Consider the following 16,010-nt stretch of genomic DNA (forward strand, 5'->3'; position numbering starts at 1 on the left):
GTTTTCCTGTGTGGTTCCAATATCTAGCATAAATTACCTAAAGGCATCATTATGACCTGCCCACACCTTATAGCTTAGTATAAGCAGAGAGTAAAGATAGAGTGATTGGATAGAGAGAATAGATAGAGATAGAGAGAATAGATTTAGATAGAGAGAATCTCACTATGAGAGATTGCTTAAACTGGTTCTTATATTGCCCACTGGGGGAAGGTATGGACGCAGATTGCATTCTCAAAATTGAAAAATTGAGAAATTGGGGGCTCGAAATCACAAAAACGGTCAGAAGTATTTAAGGCTGTGCAAAGGCTAAAAATAGACTTTCTACTGGTGATATTTCTCAAAGTTTTTCGATTTGTATATCATGAAGCTATCAAAAGGAAAAAGGTTTCTCAGGAAAACATTTTTTTCCTATAATTAATTTTTGAGATATAAGCGCCTGAAGCTTAAATTTTTGGGACAGAACATTTCAAGTTATATAAGAGATAAATCCATGAGATTTAGAGGATAGATTCTTCATGGTATTGTTGATCTAGTTAAACAAAATTTTCTGAAAATATTGATTTTTGAGAAAGTTATTCAATTTACTAAAAATGACCAAAAATAACTTTTAGTTGAGTTGAACAAAATTTTCTGAAAATATTGATTTTTGAGAAAGTTATTCAATTTACCAAAAATGACCAAAAATAACTCAACTAAAAGTTTTTTTGGTCATTTTTAGTAAATTGAATAACTTTCTCAAAAATCAATATTTTCAGAAAATTTTGTTTAACTAGATCAACAATACCATGAAGAATCTATCCTCTAAATCTCACAGATTTATCTCTTACCGAACTTGAAATGTTCTGTCCCAAAAATTTAAACTTCAGGCGCTCATACCTCAAAAAGTAATGATTGGAAAAAAATGTTTCCCTGAGAAACCTTTCTCCTTTTATAGCTTCATGAATCATTCATGATATACAAATAGAAAAACTTTGAGAAATATCACCAGTAGAAAGTTTATTTTTAGCCTTTGCACAGCCTGAAAATAAATAGCCCACTGACAAATTTTTTTCTTGTATTGGGGGGGAGGGGGTTTAAGAAGCTGATTTTCCTTTCTAAATTTAAGGGGCGGGGGTGCGTCCATGGGATTAGGGGGGCACCACCTGTCTAAGGTCTACAAAACTAAAATGAGAAATTTTTTCCTATGATTCAGTTTACTTAAATAATCAAACCAATACGAATGACACATGATTCAACATTACTGTTTCCTTCCAAACAACACTGAATCATATCTGCACAGCGGAAATGCCATAATTTCTGTTTATATTGACGGTTATGTGAGATCATGCAAAGTGAATTCAATTGTTTGACCCACTAACGACTTGAGTACTGGCGGTGACCTTGATATTAATTAAGCAGCTCGAATGCCAAGTACTGATAATATTACCAGTGCTATAGAAAAATAAGAAGGCGCATTATCCAGCCAACACGCAAACATTATAATATGGAAATGAGTTTGACTCCTACATCCTACATTTAAATAGCATATTTCGCACCTAGGGCCGAAAATGGGACTTTTCTGGCTCGAAATCGGTTTTCAAGTCCGAGGCCGTAGGCCGAGGACTAGAAAAGATTGAGAGCCGGAAAAACATTTTTGCCCATGGTGAGAACGTTATTTTTCGCCACACAGGAAAATAAACAATATATATATATGAGAATAATTGTCTATTATAAGCACTTCCGAAAGCAAAAGTGGAAGGTCATAGCTCTAGCAAATCTGAGGTAATCTGAATATCAAGAAATTGTCCAAGTATTTTTATTTTTTATTCTGATTTGTCTAAATAACCTAAAAGATTATGTTCAATTATGTAAGAGATTGAGTTTATACTTTGTATTCTTCCAAATGACAATAAGATGATATTATTATAAATGTTTTGATTATTGAATGATAAACACAAAGAATGAAAAGTTTTTGATCAGCTGTTTTAGCACACTTGAAATTTGGCCAATCTGAATGTCAACGGAAGTTGAGGTTAGAAGTTCTATCCTACTCTGAGAATAGAATTATTTGAATAGTTTATAATATATATCTTATCTGTATTTTATTCATCCAAATAAAATGATAGTATATTATTACAGAATACTTTATTGAATTCTAAAAGCATAAAATGATTCCGTTTATCCACCATGTTCCATGATAAACGCTGTACTAGGAGGTTTGAGGTTAGATTCTATTATACTCTGAAAATTGAATTAGAATAGTTTATAATATCTCATTATTTGTATTTCATTCATCCAAATAAAATGATAGTATCTTATTGCAAAAACTTTATTCAATTCTAGAAGCATAAACTGATTCCGTTTCATAAACTATTTTGTAAACACGTTCACATCAAATCAGAATCAGCTGACTTCAAGGTTATTTTACAGCCCTAGGGCCGTAAAAATTTTACCGGCCTGGTCAGAAAACAATCACTTTCGGCCTCCATACGACGCACGTAAACCAGCCCATTACATCCAAGTGGGGCGAAAAAAAAATTACACGTTCATAATGGTGATGAGTAGGTGATTCATTTAAGGTAGGCCTAATTGAAAACATAGAATCAAAAAAATAAAGTAGGCCTGGACAGCTGAACTGAAAAACTAGTAAATGTATCTCTTCTTCTCCTTCTCCTCCCTATGTCTCATTCATCATCTTCTTCTACTTCTTCATCTTCTTCTTCTTCTCTCTTCTTATTCTTTTTTTTTCTTCTTCTTCTTCTATAGTGGGGTCCACGTTATAATGACAGTATTTGATCAACTTTGATTTTTCTATCCTTGTATATCATTCGACAAAGCCGGTGGTACTATCCTTTTCTAGGTTCACAACGATGACAATTATGTTTTTGACAGTGTGGAAATATAATTAATTAATGCAGAGAATCGGCATCGCTATTCTTCTATCTTTATCCACTGTCATAACGTGGACCACACTATAGCCATTTTCCTCATTTCATCAACTGTCTTTCCTCTACCAGCTTCAATCTTCTCCACATTTTCTTTCTCTGTCGTACTCTCTACCTCTTCTACCACCCAGCACAGCCTCCATAGTTCTTCCAACTCTACGATCCTCATCCATTCTCACCAAATATCCAAACCATTTCATCTGTCTTTCTTCAATAACCACCTGTATGGCGTTCCTTTTCAATTCGTTCACTACCCACTCTATCTCTTCTCGTTAGCCTCTAGAATACTTTCTTAAATATTTCATCCCTTCGTTATAAATAAATAAAATATTACCAAATAAAACATTATTACAATTGAATTCAAACAATTATTATAGGACGCCCTAGATGCCTTCTTGATAACCCTGAGCTGATAAAACCAATGACAACTCTCCGTTCCTAGGATCGTGATGAGGACACCGGAAATGAGAAGTAGGCTAAGTATAAACATAATTGCACGTTGGTAATGGGTAAGGAGAAAAATTATGTAATCAACTCAGTCATGATTAAATAACTATAAAGAACATAACTTGATATTTTTGTACATGTGAATTAGGTAATTATTCCTGGTAATTAAAATATAATCTTGGACATCATGTGGATTATTTCATACATATTTACAGATAAAGACTCATATAAATTATACTTCTACATTACTCATATAAAGACTTCAACTTGTATAATGGGACTTGATTGTTTTAAATACTTCATATTTACTTGTTACTTCTCTCCTTAGTCATAACCTGGATGTGTCAGAAAGTGTACCTGACTCGGTCCTTGTCATAGAGCTATGATTTATCAGAAGACTTTATAAAGAGCAATACGGTACTAACTTTATTAACACGGGCCTTCTAGGCTACTGACCTTACACAAATTTACATTAAAATTAAAAACATTTTTCTATCTTTTTCATTTCTACATTAGCCTTCGTAATACAATATTTAAGGTCAGGCTACTTTTACAATTTAAAATGATCGGTCCGAAACATAGGGTTTTATCATTGGTAATGGAACAAAGAGATTTGGTTTGAAAGATTTTTACATTACTCTTAGAAGATTTAAGTCATACTCTAATGGGTGATGTGCACATAAAATTTTATTAACAAACATTGCCAGGGTGATCCGAATGAATATTACCTATCTGCAAAACAATGTTGGGTCCTTGTAAAGACATTGGATTAGGCAAGGATGGACCATGATCACCGTTTGGAAAGGATCAATGGTGTTGAAAATAAACGGGAAGGCGATTCCGATCCAATATCTACAAAATACAAATGAAATAAAAATGTTGATATCAAAGTAACAGGTCTATGATAAGGAGTCAAGATTATGAGATGGATTCTAAATTGGATGATCAAAATTTTGAACTAGAAGATTCAAATTATTTTTGAATATAGGATTATAATAGAACAATTGTAAGAAATAATAGTAATTGAAAGATTATTTAACTAACCTTTTCTCCTGCCATAGGGACCGGCAAAAGTGGTGTTCTTTCCAATAACATTGTCGTCAATGTATTTGATGAGCTTGGCTGTGTCTTCCTTTTTCAAAGACGCGTTACGGAACTTGCTCGTTTTCAGAGAATAGTCTTCGGGCAGCGCATAAAATTTTCGATTACCGAATTGCTTCTTAGCAGCAGACATTATCACCCGCGTTACAACCGGCATAAAATGTTCAATTTCAAGATACTACCATCACTCACGAAGTTAAACCCCAGTAAAAATGTTGCTCCCTAACCTCTGATTTAAAAAAAAAACAAACCCCAAACCTTAATTTTCAAATTGAACCAAAACAAAGGAAACCACGTTCAACTTTGTAAACACGTTTTTCTCAAAACAGAAACGAAAAGTCTTCAGACTACCTTCAAAAATTCCAATCCTGGAATATTAAGATTTATTTCTCCACGCACAGTTTCAGAACGAATAATTCACACACAATTATTCCACATCACTAAAACCAGAGATCACCATAAATACTTTAGTTTAACTTTTTATTACAACGTAAATTACCACAATGCAGACGATTCGAGACAAAACGGACAATGTGCAAAATTGAGGTTGTCTGAAATGAAAATGATCAGTTGTTCCATGTTTGCCAACCAGAGGAGGCAAAATCTACCGGAAGAAGATAATCCTGCTCAAATTTCTTCTTATCCTAAATTTAGATGAAAATAGCAAAACTATTCTTAAAAGATTACTATAATTACGGATAACATGAACTTTTTTCTAATTAAATCGTTAAAATCAATATAAAAAACAATTACCAAACTTAAGATTAGTTATAGTTTTTACCGTCAGACAGCAGCACAAAGCAGAAGACAATCAAGTTTAGTTCTCATTTCCGCCGGCAGGTAACAGCACAAAGCAGGGTATCTCAGCAACGGCTCAAACTTTGAATTTTGTTTATTTTGACAAACGCAGATCAAAGATTGTATTTACTAATTGTGTTTCGGTATTTTAATTTTTGTTCGAATTATATATAATAAAATATAATTGGATTATATATGTTCATATATGTATTATAATATGTTTGGAATAGAATTATTTCCACCTCAAGACTTGAAGGAGAAGGAGATAGCAAAAATTGAGAAAAAGCGAAAAATTAAAGAGGAAAGGAAGGCAAAAATATTCAACCCTAGAAACAAATTGATTGATGTAAGTCACTCTTTGAATTATCATTATATTTTATAGTATTATCTTTTTTATTATTATCAAAACATAATCAAATATTTAGAGGGCTCCTATAAAATACAGCAATAACTTATAAGTGTACAGCCTAATAATATCTTAGTACACTTTTACAAAAAAAAAAACACACAACCAACGGTCTCAGGCACCTGAAACCAAAAGTAAGAATAAATGTTTCAACCACACTAATTGACCGAGCGAAGTGAGGTCTAAGATTCAAGTCGACGGTTTGGCATTTCTCTTAATGTTTATATGTTGCGCATTTACGGCGAAACGCGGTAATAGATTTTCATGAAATTTGACAGGTACGGTACCGTACCTATGTTCCTTTTTTAATTGCGCGTCGACGTATATACAAGGTTTTTGGGAATTTTGAATTTCAAGGATAATATAAAAGGAAAAAGGAGCCTTCTTCATACGCCAATATTAGAGTAAAAATCAGACTATAGAATTATTCATCAGAAATCAGCTCACAAGTGGCTATACAGATGTGTGGAGAAGCCAGTCTATTGCTGTATTTCCATAAGGTCTATAGTTTCAATCAGGTACTCGTGGATGAGAATACTGCGTGAGGTCTACTGTTCACAGAACTACTAGTCTATAACTTGCAATATTGTGTGCTTTCCAGATCCCTGGGGGCAGTACACCTGATGATGATCGGACAGAACCATCTTATGTGCATATTAACGTGGATAAAACGAATGAAAATATGGAGGATCCAGAAACCACCAGCACTCCAATACCAGAACAGTCTCAGAATCGGGACATAAGTGGGCCGCACTCACCCTCCAAATCTCAATTCCATACAGCTCCGGACTATCAACCTAAAAAGATGTATAAGCCACGGTCTAAAATTCAGCAAACTGCTTCTACTGCTCGTGAACTCAACAGTTTGAGTGAATCAGTTTTACGCAGTGACATTGAGATTGAGAAAGACAGTGAATGGAACATTTATGGGAAACGCGTGGCAGCACAATTAAAACGTATGACTCCTGCTCAGGCACTCACTGCCCAAATGGAAATCAATAATATCCTAAGAAAGTGCAGTTTGGATGATTTGAGTTGGGCGTCTACAGGACCAGATCGCGTTTTGAATGTGTCTACTAGGCCTATGTATGATCCTTCAAACAATTCCATTTCCAGCAACATCTTCGAGGCATCTCCAGAGCTTGACACAGATATTACTCAGAATATCATTATATCGAACACTGAAGCACCTGGAACTTCCGAGGCCAATCCTGGTATTTTTTCAGAAGTTTTAACCGCTCTTGGCTACAAAACAGATGGATTAAACAAGTAGATGATGAAGAAAAGTAGCAAAAAACTACAGCCACATTGAAGACTGAACTTTTCACTTTTTCATTATGTTAATTACTAAAAACTGTTCATTTTACTATAGTCTGTCCATGCAGAGAAGACATTCTGAAAATATGAGAAAATGACTCCAACTCGGTCAATATTGGTTCAAAAATTGATCTCAAATTGTGTTGTTATGGAAGCAATTTTTGGGAGAAATCCTATATGCTTCCATGTTTTTCATAAATGAATTATTAGAATAAAAATGTTTCCCACAATTTGAGACCAAATTTATAATATTTTTGAACCAAATATTGACTGAGCTGGAGTCATTTTCCCATGTATCTAGAATGTTTACTGTGTTTGGTCACATACAATAAAAAATTATTACTTTTCTAGTTGTTCATTGTAATTTAGTTTCAATACCTATTATGTTCTCAATTTAAAAATATAATTTTGTCTGATATTCAAATAAAATGTGTTCAGTTACTAGTAGTGTTCGTTCACTAGTGTTCCACTCTCTTTTTTACTTTCCTTGCCCTATTACCATAGGTAAGGAAAGTAGGTATTGCTTTCCGAAAAAAATTAAGGTACCCCAATTTCTAAATTTCTATACGTTTCAAGGTCCCCTGAGTACAAAAAAGTGGTTTTCGGGTATTGGTCTGTATGTATGTGTGTGTGTGTGTGTGTGTGGTGTGTGTGTGTGTGTGTGTGGTGTGTGTGTGTGTGTGTGTGGTGTGTGTGTGTGTGTGTGTGTGTGGTGTGTGTGTGTGTGTTGTGTGTGTGTGTGTGTGAGTGTATGTGCGTCTGTGTACACGATATCTCATCTCCCAATTAACGGAATGACTTGAAATTTGGAACTTGAGGTCCTTACAATATAAGGATCCGACACAGACAATTTCGATTAAATGCAATTCAAGATGGCGGCTAAAATGGAGAAAATGTTGTCAAAAACTGGGTTTTTCGCGATTTTCTCGAAAACGGCTCCAACGATTTTGATCAAATTCATACCTAGAATAGTCATTGATAAGCTCTATCAACTGCCACAAGTCCCATATCTGTAAAAATTTCAGGAGCTCCGCCCCATCAATGCAGATAGATTCCCAATTATCAGGCTTCAGATACAATTGAAACAAAAAAAAATCAAGTGGAGTAGATTAAACATGAAAATCTCTACAGTTAATGTTCAGTAACATTTTCACCTAAAAATGAAAATAAGCTTTAAATTCGAGAAAATGTGATTATTCAATTGCAAATTATTGTTGATTCTATTAAATCATTCACTATGAAGAGATAGCAGACCTCATGTGTGTCTCCAGCGTTATTGCCCTGTCACCAGCTGGCTCAAATATTTGAATAGTAGACTTGAGATGCGCGGGAACACTAGCGTCAGTGATCAATATTTTCATAACGGCAAGGAAAGTTGTGTGAGTGCGCCACACCAGATTTTTATAATAATTGTTTTCAGAGTACTTTTTCCTTTGTGTAAAATTGTGAAATTCGATGATTTTTCAAAAGTCGTCAAAACAGCTGTTCTACAGATGAAATATCTAGACTATGTGTTCTTTTATAAACTGCTCTACCTACTTACCTCATGCACGAGAAGGAGGTTACAAATTTCATTTCTCAAGGATGGGGTGGACTCCCTATTAGTTTCCCAGAAAGGAGACTCATGCCAGTTGATGGAGCTGATAAATAACTATACAGGGTATGAATTTAAAAGAAATCGGTCAAGTCATTTTTAAGAAAATCGTGAAAAACATGGTTTTTTAGTAATTATCCGAAATTTTTCTTAAGAATATTACGGAACTCCTGCAATTTTCCCAGAAATGAGACTCATGTCAGTTGATAGGGCTTATAAATAGATATCCATGGTATAAATTTGAAGAAAATCGTTAGAGCCGTTTTCGAAAAAAACATGAAAAACGTGGTTTTTTACTAATTCTTCGCCATCTTGAATTGAATTCTATTGAATTTCTTATTGTCGGATCCTCATGGTATAAGGACCTAAAGTTTAAAATTTCAAGTCAATCGGTTATTTAATTAGGAATGGAGTTATCGTGTTCACAGACATACACACACACAGACCAACACCCAAAAACCACTTTATTGGACTCAGGGGACCTTGAAACGTATAGAAATTGGGGTACCTTATTTTTTTCGGAAAGCAATACTTTCCTTACCTATGGTAATAGGGCAAGGAAAGTAAAACTCTAATTTGCCTGATATTCAAATACTTAAAAATATGTGTTCAGTTACTATTAACAAGTACTGTTCGTTCACTAGTGTTCCTCTCTCTTTGTTTTATTTACTTTATCTTTATTATAGCTACACCGGTAAAGAGGTATGTCCACGATTAAATTTACGTTTATCATTGTATTTTACCAATACCCTATGACATATGCTATTAAACACAATTACCATTAGATTATTGTAACTATTGTTTTTGTAATATCTAGTATAATATTATTATCAATGATTAATCAATACCCCACACATTTACTGTATTATATATTTAAAAAAGTCAATCTTTACTAACGTGAATGTAAACAAAAATCTGAATCATTCCTCGGAATCTTCCAAACGTATTGGCAATCCGAAGAACTAGTCTTCACACACAGACCTCAGGTCCATGTGAAGATCATTCCTGAATTAAAGCACTGTCGGTTCACGACTCTTCCCTGATAAGTTATGAATCTCAATCATGATTAAAATACTAGGATGAAGATTTTTTGAGGACCACTTTATATTTGATTTAATTTTAATTATTTTGTTTGTGGTTTTTATTGTACAAAAATATTATCCTTATGTATGAGTTCTTGTAAGAGTATGTAGAACTGACAGCAGATTATAAATCTTGTTTTGTTTTTTATGAGGAATAAGAACATTTTGAATTTGAATAGTCTGTTTGAGCAAACAATACTTCTAGCAAGGTGTAAAAATAACTTCAGCTCGGTCAATATCTATTCAAAAATTATAAATTTGGTCTCAAATTGTAGGAAACATTTTTTCTCTAAATCACTTTCGACTGAGCTGAAGTAATTCTTCCATCTTGCCAGAATGTCTTCTTTGTTTGGACATACTTCTTTGTTTGTTTCAATACACTGAAGACGCCGTGTAAGAATAAACGTAAAAAGTACGTGTAAACGTAGGTACCTAGAAACAATAATTGTCTGTTTAAAATAAATAGTGATATATTGACATTCTTACATGTTTTTTTACATTGAGAAGCATTATTATTTCATTCTCACCTTCATAATTGAATAAAAGCACACATATGTTGTCAAATTCTACACAGTTTATTCGGTACAAGACCAAAAACTGTGTAGAATTCTACAACACATGTGTGCTTTTATTCAATTATGGAACGGTTCTACAATATTGACAATAACTCAGTCCAATACTTACCTTCATATTATAATATCGGGGACAAGACAATTCTATGTTATACATTATACAAGAATATCGGGGACCGAGCTTCGATCTGGAGTACAAAAGCATAACAAATTTATTACGAAAGAAGAAATTATAATAACATTCATACAGAAATGTTCTTTCTAATCACACACAGTAAATTGAGATTTATTCCCAAAGGAATGCAAAAATTTCCCTCACAAAGGCCCAGTTGCACAAAAGCCGGTTAAATTTTAATCCTGATTAACTTCACGTGAACCAATCAGAGAAGACCATTTCAAAAAGATGGATCTACTGGAGTCAATCAGGATTGAAAATAACCCGGCTTTTTTGCAACCGATTGCAAGATCAATACAACATTTCATTCTTGAGATAAAAATTCCCAAGTGAAAAAAACAAAATGGCAGCTCTAAGAATGACCGCTGAGTTTTGGACACTTAAAATACGACATTTGTAGTCTCCTATCATCCAGGAACAATACCCTAAAATGTTCGACACTACTTTTGAAACACTCTGTATATCAGATCTCCTCTTCCAGCATATTGCAAGACTCACTGATAAATTCCTTGGATAGCTGGTTTAACATTCGTTCCAAGTCCTCACGGGACACAACAGACGACGAGCATTAGGCCATGTTTTCACCTTAGTTTAATTTTAAAGAAAATGCTATAGTGAGGTCCACGTTATAATGTCAGTGGATACAGATAGAAGAACAGCGTTGTCTGTTCTCTGCCTTAATTAATTATATTTATACATTGTCAAAAACAGGTTTGGAATCGTTGCGGAGCTAGTAAAAGATAGTACTACCTGCTTTGTCGATTGATAGACAAGGATAGCAACATCAAAGCATAGAGAAACGATAGCATAAGTAGATATCCCATGGTATAGGGCGTTTATGTCGCAACTTTTACTGTTATCCCAAGCCGATAGTTCACTTAGTTCTTTCCCATGCAGCTGTGTGACGCTGGTAGTCTCTCAAATTGTGCCGTTCATACACTCTCACCCCAACAAAACAGTAAAAATTGACAATAATTGACAGTAATCGGCTTGAGATTACAGTAAAAGTTGCGACATAAATTCCCCATACCATGGGATATCTATACGCTAAAGTTTCTCTATGATCAAAGTTTATCAAATACTCTCATTATAACGTGGACCTCACTATAGGATTTGAGTCAGCTGTATAATATTCAGTTTTCGACTGTCGTGCAATAGTTGGCCACTTAACATCTTCTCGTTTAACTGGCCTGGCCTCCGACAATCCGCAACCACGTGATGACAATTGTCCAAAGACAACAATTGTCTCGCCAATTGGCATCGTATTAACTAGGCTCAAAAGACAGAGATTATGAAGAATACAAAGTTTATTCATTAAAAGTGAAAACAAGCATTACAAATACGTCATCCATAGTGAAGACAATATTACAAACATTACAAATACATACTATTCACATAATAAAGACAATATTTTGATTTAAATATAAAGAAAATAAAAATCTCAGAAAATAAAATCAAATGACCGAAACATGTTGTGATAAAATATTTAAAAAAAAGGGTACTGAGATTTTTATTTTCTTTATATTTATATTACAAGTAGCCCTTTACAGGAAAGAGATAAATATTTTGATTGTATAAAATACATAATTGGGTGTACCTAATTTTTGAAAGCCTTTAGTACAGAATCTTGATGCATATTTTGCAAAGTATTATTTAAAAATACAATATAAGAACATAAAGTATCCTTTATTTAAAATATTTTTTCCAAAATTACTTTACACTCTGAGATTCACTTCAAACTGTCATCATTTGGAGACCAAAAAGCATTGGCATTACTCATAAGGAATGCTGACCGGAATCTAAAATATACAATGAAAGCCCTTTTCAGAATAAGGCGGTTTCATTACAAAAATGAACCCCCCATCAGTGACACCCCATTTTCAGTCTGTACGCACACCTTAAGCTGCGTACACATATACGCGCTTCCAACCCGCACCGAGCACGCTCCACCCTCGTTCCTCCATCGAACCACAGTCGCTCCGCCCCGCACCCATCATGAACGTTACGGAAGATGTTAGATCTTCTCGCGTTCCCCGGTCGAACCACTGTTGCTCCCCGGTCGATCATCAATCGCTCTGATGGAGTGACGTTCGGTTGCGGAGCAGAGCGAAAGTCTGTACGCACCTTTAAGGATCAAGTTACCTTTTGCTTTTTCGCAGCCATAATAATTTCAAAAAAACTTTTCGTGTCTTAAGTAGTAGTAAACGTTTACAGTTTTTCATATTACCAATATTAATTATTAGTACTAGTAGTTCTGTGAACAGTAACCTCACGCAGTATTCTCATACACAAGTACCTGATTGAAACTATAGACCTTAAGGAAATACAGCAATACAGTAGACTGGCTTCTCCACACATCTGTATAATCACTTGTCAGCTGATTTCTGATGAATAATTCTATAGTCTGATTTTTACTCTAATATTGGCGTATGAAAGAGGCTCCTTTTTCCTTTGATATTATCCTTGAAATGCAAAATTTCCAAAAACCTTGTATATAAGTCGACGAGCAATTAAAAAAGGAACATACCTGTCAAATTTCATGAAAATCTATTACCGCGTTTCGCCGTAAATGCGCAACATATAAACATTTACATTTAAACATGAATAGAAATGACAAACCGTCGACTTGAATCTTAGACTTCACTTCGCTCGGTCAATTATTTAGATTGATGTAGTGAATGTAAAGAGTCAATTTTCACTTGAAAAGCCGAAAATGTTTTTGCTCCTTCGGACGCAAGTAATGAATTTTTGACAACATTTATCAACAAATATTATTTGAACTGGAAAAGATGCCACCTATTTAAATGTTTCTAGTACAAATGTTTCTTCTTCAAACTAGTAGTTCTGTGAACAGTAGACCTCGCGCTCTATAAGTTACATTGACCTAGTTGATAGGTTGATGACCAGCAAAAAGTACTTTGAATTCACAAAAAGAACTTTTTGTTGGTAATCAATTTCTCATCCACTTTTCAATTTTGTCAATTCAAGACAAGTTTCTTAATAAATGTTACAGTAAAATATGATTGATTCTGTGAAGGTGAAAAAACAAATTTCACTTGAGCTGAACTTTATTATTAGTTATCAACTTCTCATACACTTATTAATTTTCTCAATTTGTCATATTTCTTGATAAATGTTGAAGAAAAAATACATTTTTCCTCCACCTACTGGCTAAAGTACTTACTTTACTCCCTGAAACATGATACTAAAGTGTCACTTTTTCGCTCTCGGTACTAAAAAACAGAAAAACTCCCTAGGGAATAAAAGTGACTCCATTTCAATAACATGGGAAGCATCTCTATTTTAAAAACGTACATTTGGAATAGGTCAGAAGGTCTATGCTCATATGAGGAAGCATAATATAGAGTAGAGTTGGTTATTAAACCAACTAAATTCAATACCTCAACCAGACATTTGATCGATATATAAAATTTATGTTTGTATGCTGGAATTATTATTACAAACTTCATATCACTATACTAGAAAAAATTTATATTTTTTTCTTTTAATCCATGTTATTCAAAATACCAGCCAACGAATATTACTTATTAACTAATCAAATTTGAAACGGGAACTTCATCATAGCTGTAGTTGTGGCTGTCATTGTTGTTACTACTTTAGCCGACAGATAGTGCTGTCGGAGGAGAACTGTGATTACAAGCCAGCTGTTTCTGTTTACTTTTTAGATTATGTTGTAACACATTGTTTGGTCACATACGTTTTTAAAAATTATTTTATTTGCAGTTTTTATAAAAATGTAGGTGGAGGAAAAATGTTGTGTATATCACGAGTGACAAATGTTTTTTCTCCCTCAGGAAAATTGTTGCCCTCGGCTTCGCCTCGGGCTTCAAATTTTTCCCTCAGGGAGAAAAAACAGCACTTTTCACTCTATATATACAAATAACTATTTCGCGTCTGCAGGAGTAAACGTTTTTCATATTATAAATATTAATTGATATTGTAAAGGTGAATAAGCAATAATTTTCACTTTATCTGTACTTTTTTGTTAGTTATCAACTTCTCATTCATTCATCATTTAGTTTCTCAATTTAAGTCACATTTCTTAATGAAGTAAAAATGTATGTGTAATGAAATGTTCACATTAATTTGATCCTTGAAAAAATATAAAATAAAATATATAATTCCCATACGTTTTAATGTGATTATTCATACACGCTTGGCCGGACAGAGTAGCAATAGTCCAATTAGAGCTTATAGGAATTAAATAAAAAAAGTTTAAACTTTTTAAGTTTAGTTTAAGTTTCTTAAACTAAAGTTTAAGATTTGAATAAAGAACTCTAATCTAATCAGACTAATTATTACGCTTCAGGGACAACACAGCTTTGCATGAACATACTAATCTATATATATAAAAGCGAAATGGCACTCACTGACTGACTGACTGACTGACTCACTCACTCACTCACTCACTCACTCGCATAACTAAAAATCTACCGGACCAAAAACGTTCAAATTTGGTAGGTATGTTCAGTTGGCCCTTTAGAGGCGCACTAAGAAATCTTTTGGCAATATTTTAACTCTAAGGGTTGTTTTTAAGGGTTTAAAGTTCGTATTTTAGCATGTATATTCTTTTTCTCCCAATCTCTTAATTATAATTGAAATTTTCATATCATATGTTACTATAGAACTATAATCTGGATAGAGTACCTCTTCGAAACAGTTGTTAACTGGCAACTGAATTAATAATTTTGTCAGCTTGGCATTAAGTTGAGTTGACTTTGTTAGGTTGGCACCAAGTTGAAGATTTGAATGCATTTATCGCGGAAAAATTGATTGGGCACTACTACTTCAATCCTGGGAATATCATATTACTAGCCGTCAGGCTCGCTTCGCTCGCCATATCCGTTTAGCCAGACGTTTAGTCTGGACCCCCGACTGGATTGTCCTAACATAATGATAAAAATGCTCAAATGGAAAATGCAGGCGAGCGAAGCGAGCCTGCTGATCTCATTCTTGGACGATCCAGTCAGGGGTCCAGGGGGCGGAGCCTCCTGGCTAGACGGATATGGCGAGCGAAGCGAGCCTGACGGCTAGTGTACATATTAAATAAAAAAGTAATTTCAAATAAAATAAATTACGATGACAATTTATAGGCAAAATAAAAAGTACAAATCTGTCATGTAAAATATAAAAAAGTTAATGAACTGAATAACTGTTAGGGCCGTTTGCACAATATCAATTCAAACTAAAATCCATTTTAGAGTGGATTAAATCCAATTCTCGTTCGCAAAGACCTTAAAGATGCATAGACTCACATGCAGCGCTAGTGTCGTACTTGGAATTGAAATCCGCCATTGAGGGGGCAACCCATAAGATTATTACATACCAATGCCACCAATGCCTTTGTGATCTATAGTATTACAAATAAATAATATATAATATCTCGTGCTAAAATACCCCAATGGCGGCCTTCAATTTCAAGTAAGAGCTATCATTGGGAAGGCATAGGCATTGTGGGTCTATACACTACCTCCGTAAACGGTTTACGGTGGTAGTGGTCTATATCTTTTTAAAGTCTTTGCTCGTTCGTTAAAATGTGGTTCATTTTTAGTTTAAGCCACCAGCTGATCAAA

General features: G+C 34.1%; 2 protein-coding genes across 2 annotated transcripts in view; one reads left to right on the forward strand and one right to left on the reverse strand.

The window, feature by feature from the left end:
• Nucleotides 1-5,018, reverse strand: part of LOC111063429 — a 182,114-nt gene extending 177,096 nt beyond the window's left edge. The window contains 1 exon segment of the mRNA XM_039438566.1: nt 4,416-5,018. Coding sequence (XP_039294500.1) covers nt 4,416-4,629 — 214 coding nt within the window. The 5' untranslated portion in view covers nt 4,630-5,018.
• Nucleotides 5,019-5,320: 302 nt separating this feature from the next.
• LOC120353901 lies at nt 5,321-7,339 on the forward strand. The gene is made up of 2 exons (XM_039439383.1): nt 5,321-5,616; nt 6,278-7,339. The coding sequence occupies exons 1-2, from the start codon at nt 5,476-5,478 to the stop codon at nt 6,947-6,949; spliced, it is 813 nt and encodes a 270-aa protein (XP_039295317.1). The 5' UTR covers nt 5,321-5,475; the 3' UTR covers nt 6,950-7,339.
• Nucleotides 7,340-16,010: the final 8,671 nt, after the last annotated feature.

Source organism: Nilaparvata lugens, chromosome 12 (assembly GCF_014356525.2).
Source record: "Nilaparvata lugens isolate BPH chromosome 12, ASM1435652v1, whole genome shotgun sequence".
NCBI lineage: Eukaryota > Metazoa > Arthropoda > Insecta > Hemiptera > Delphacidae > Nilaparvata > Nilaparvata lugens.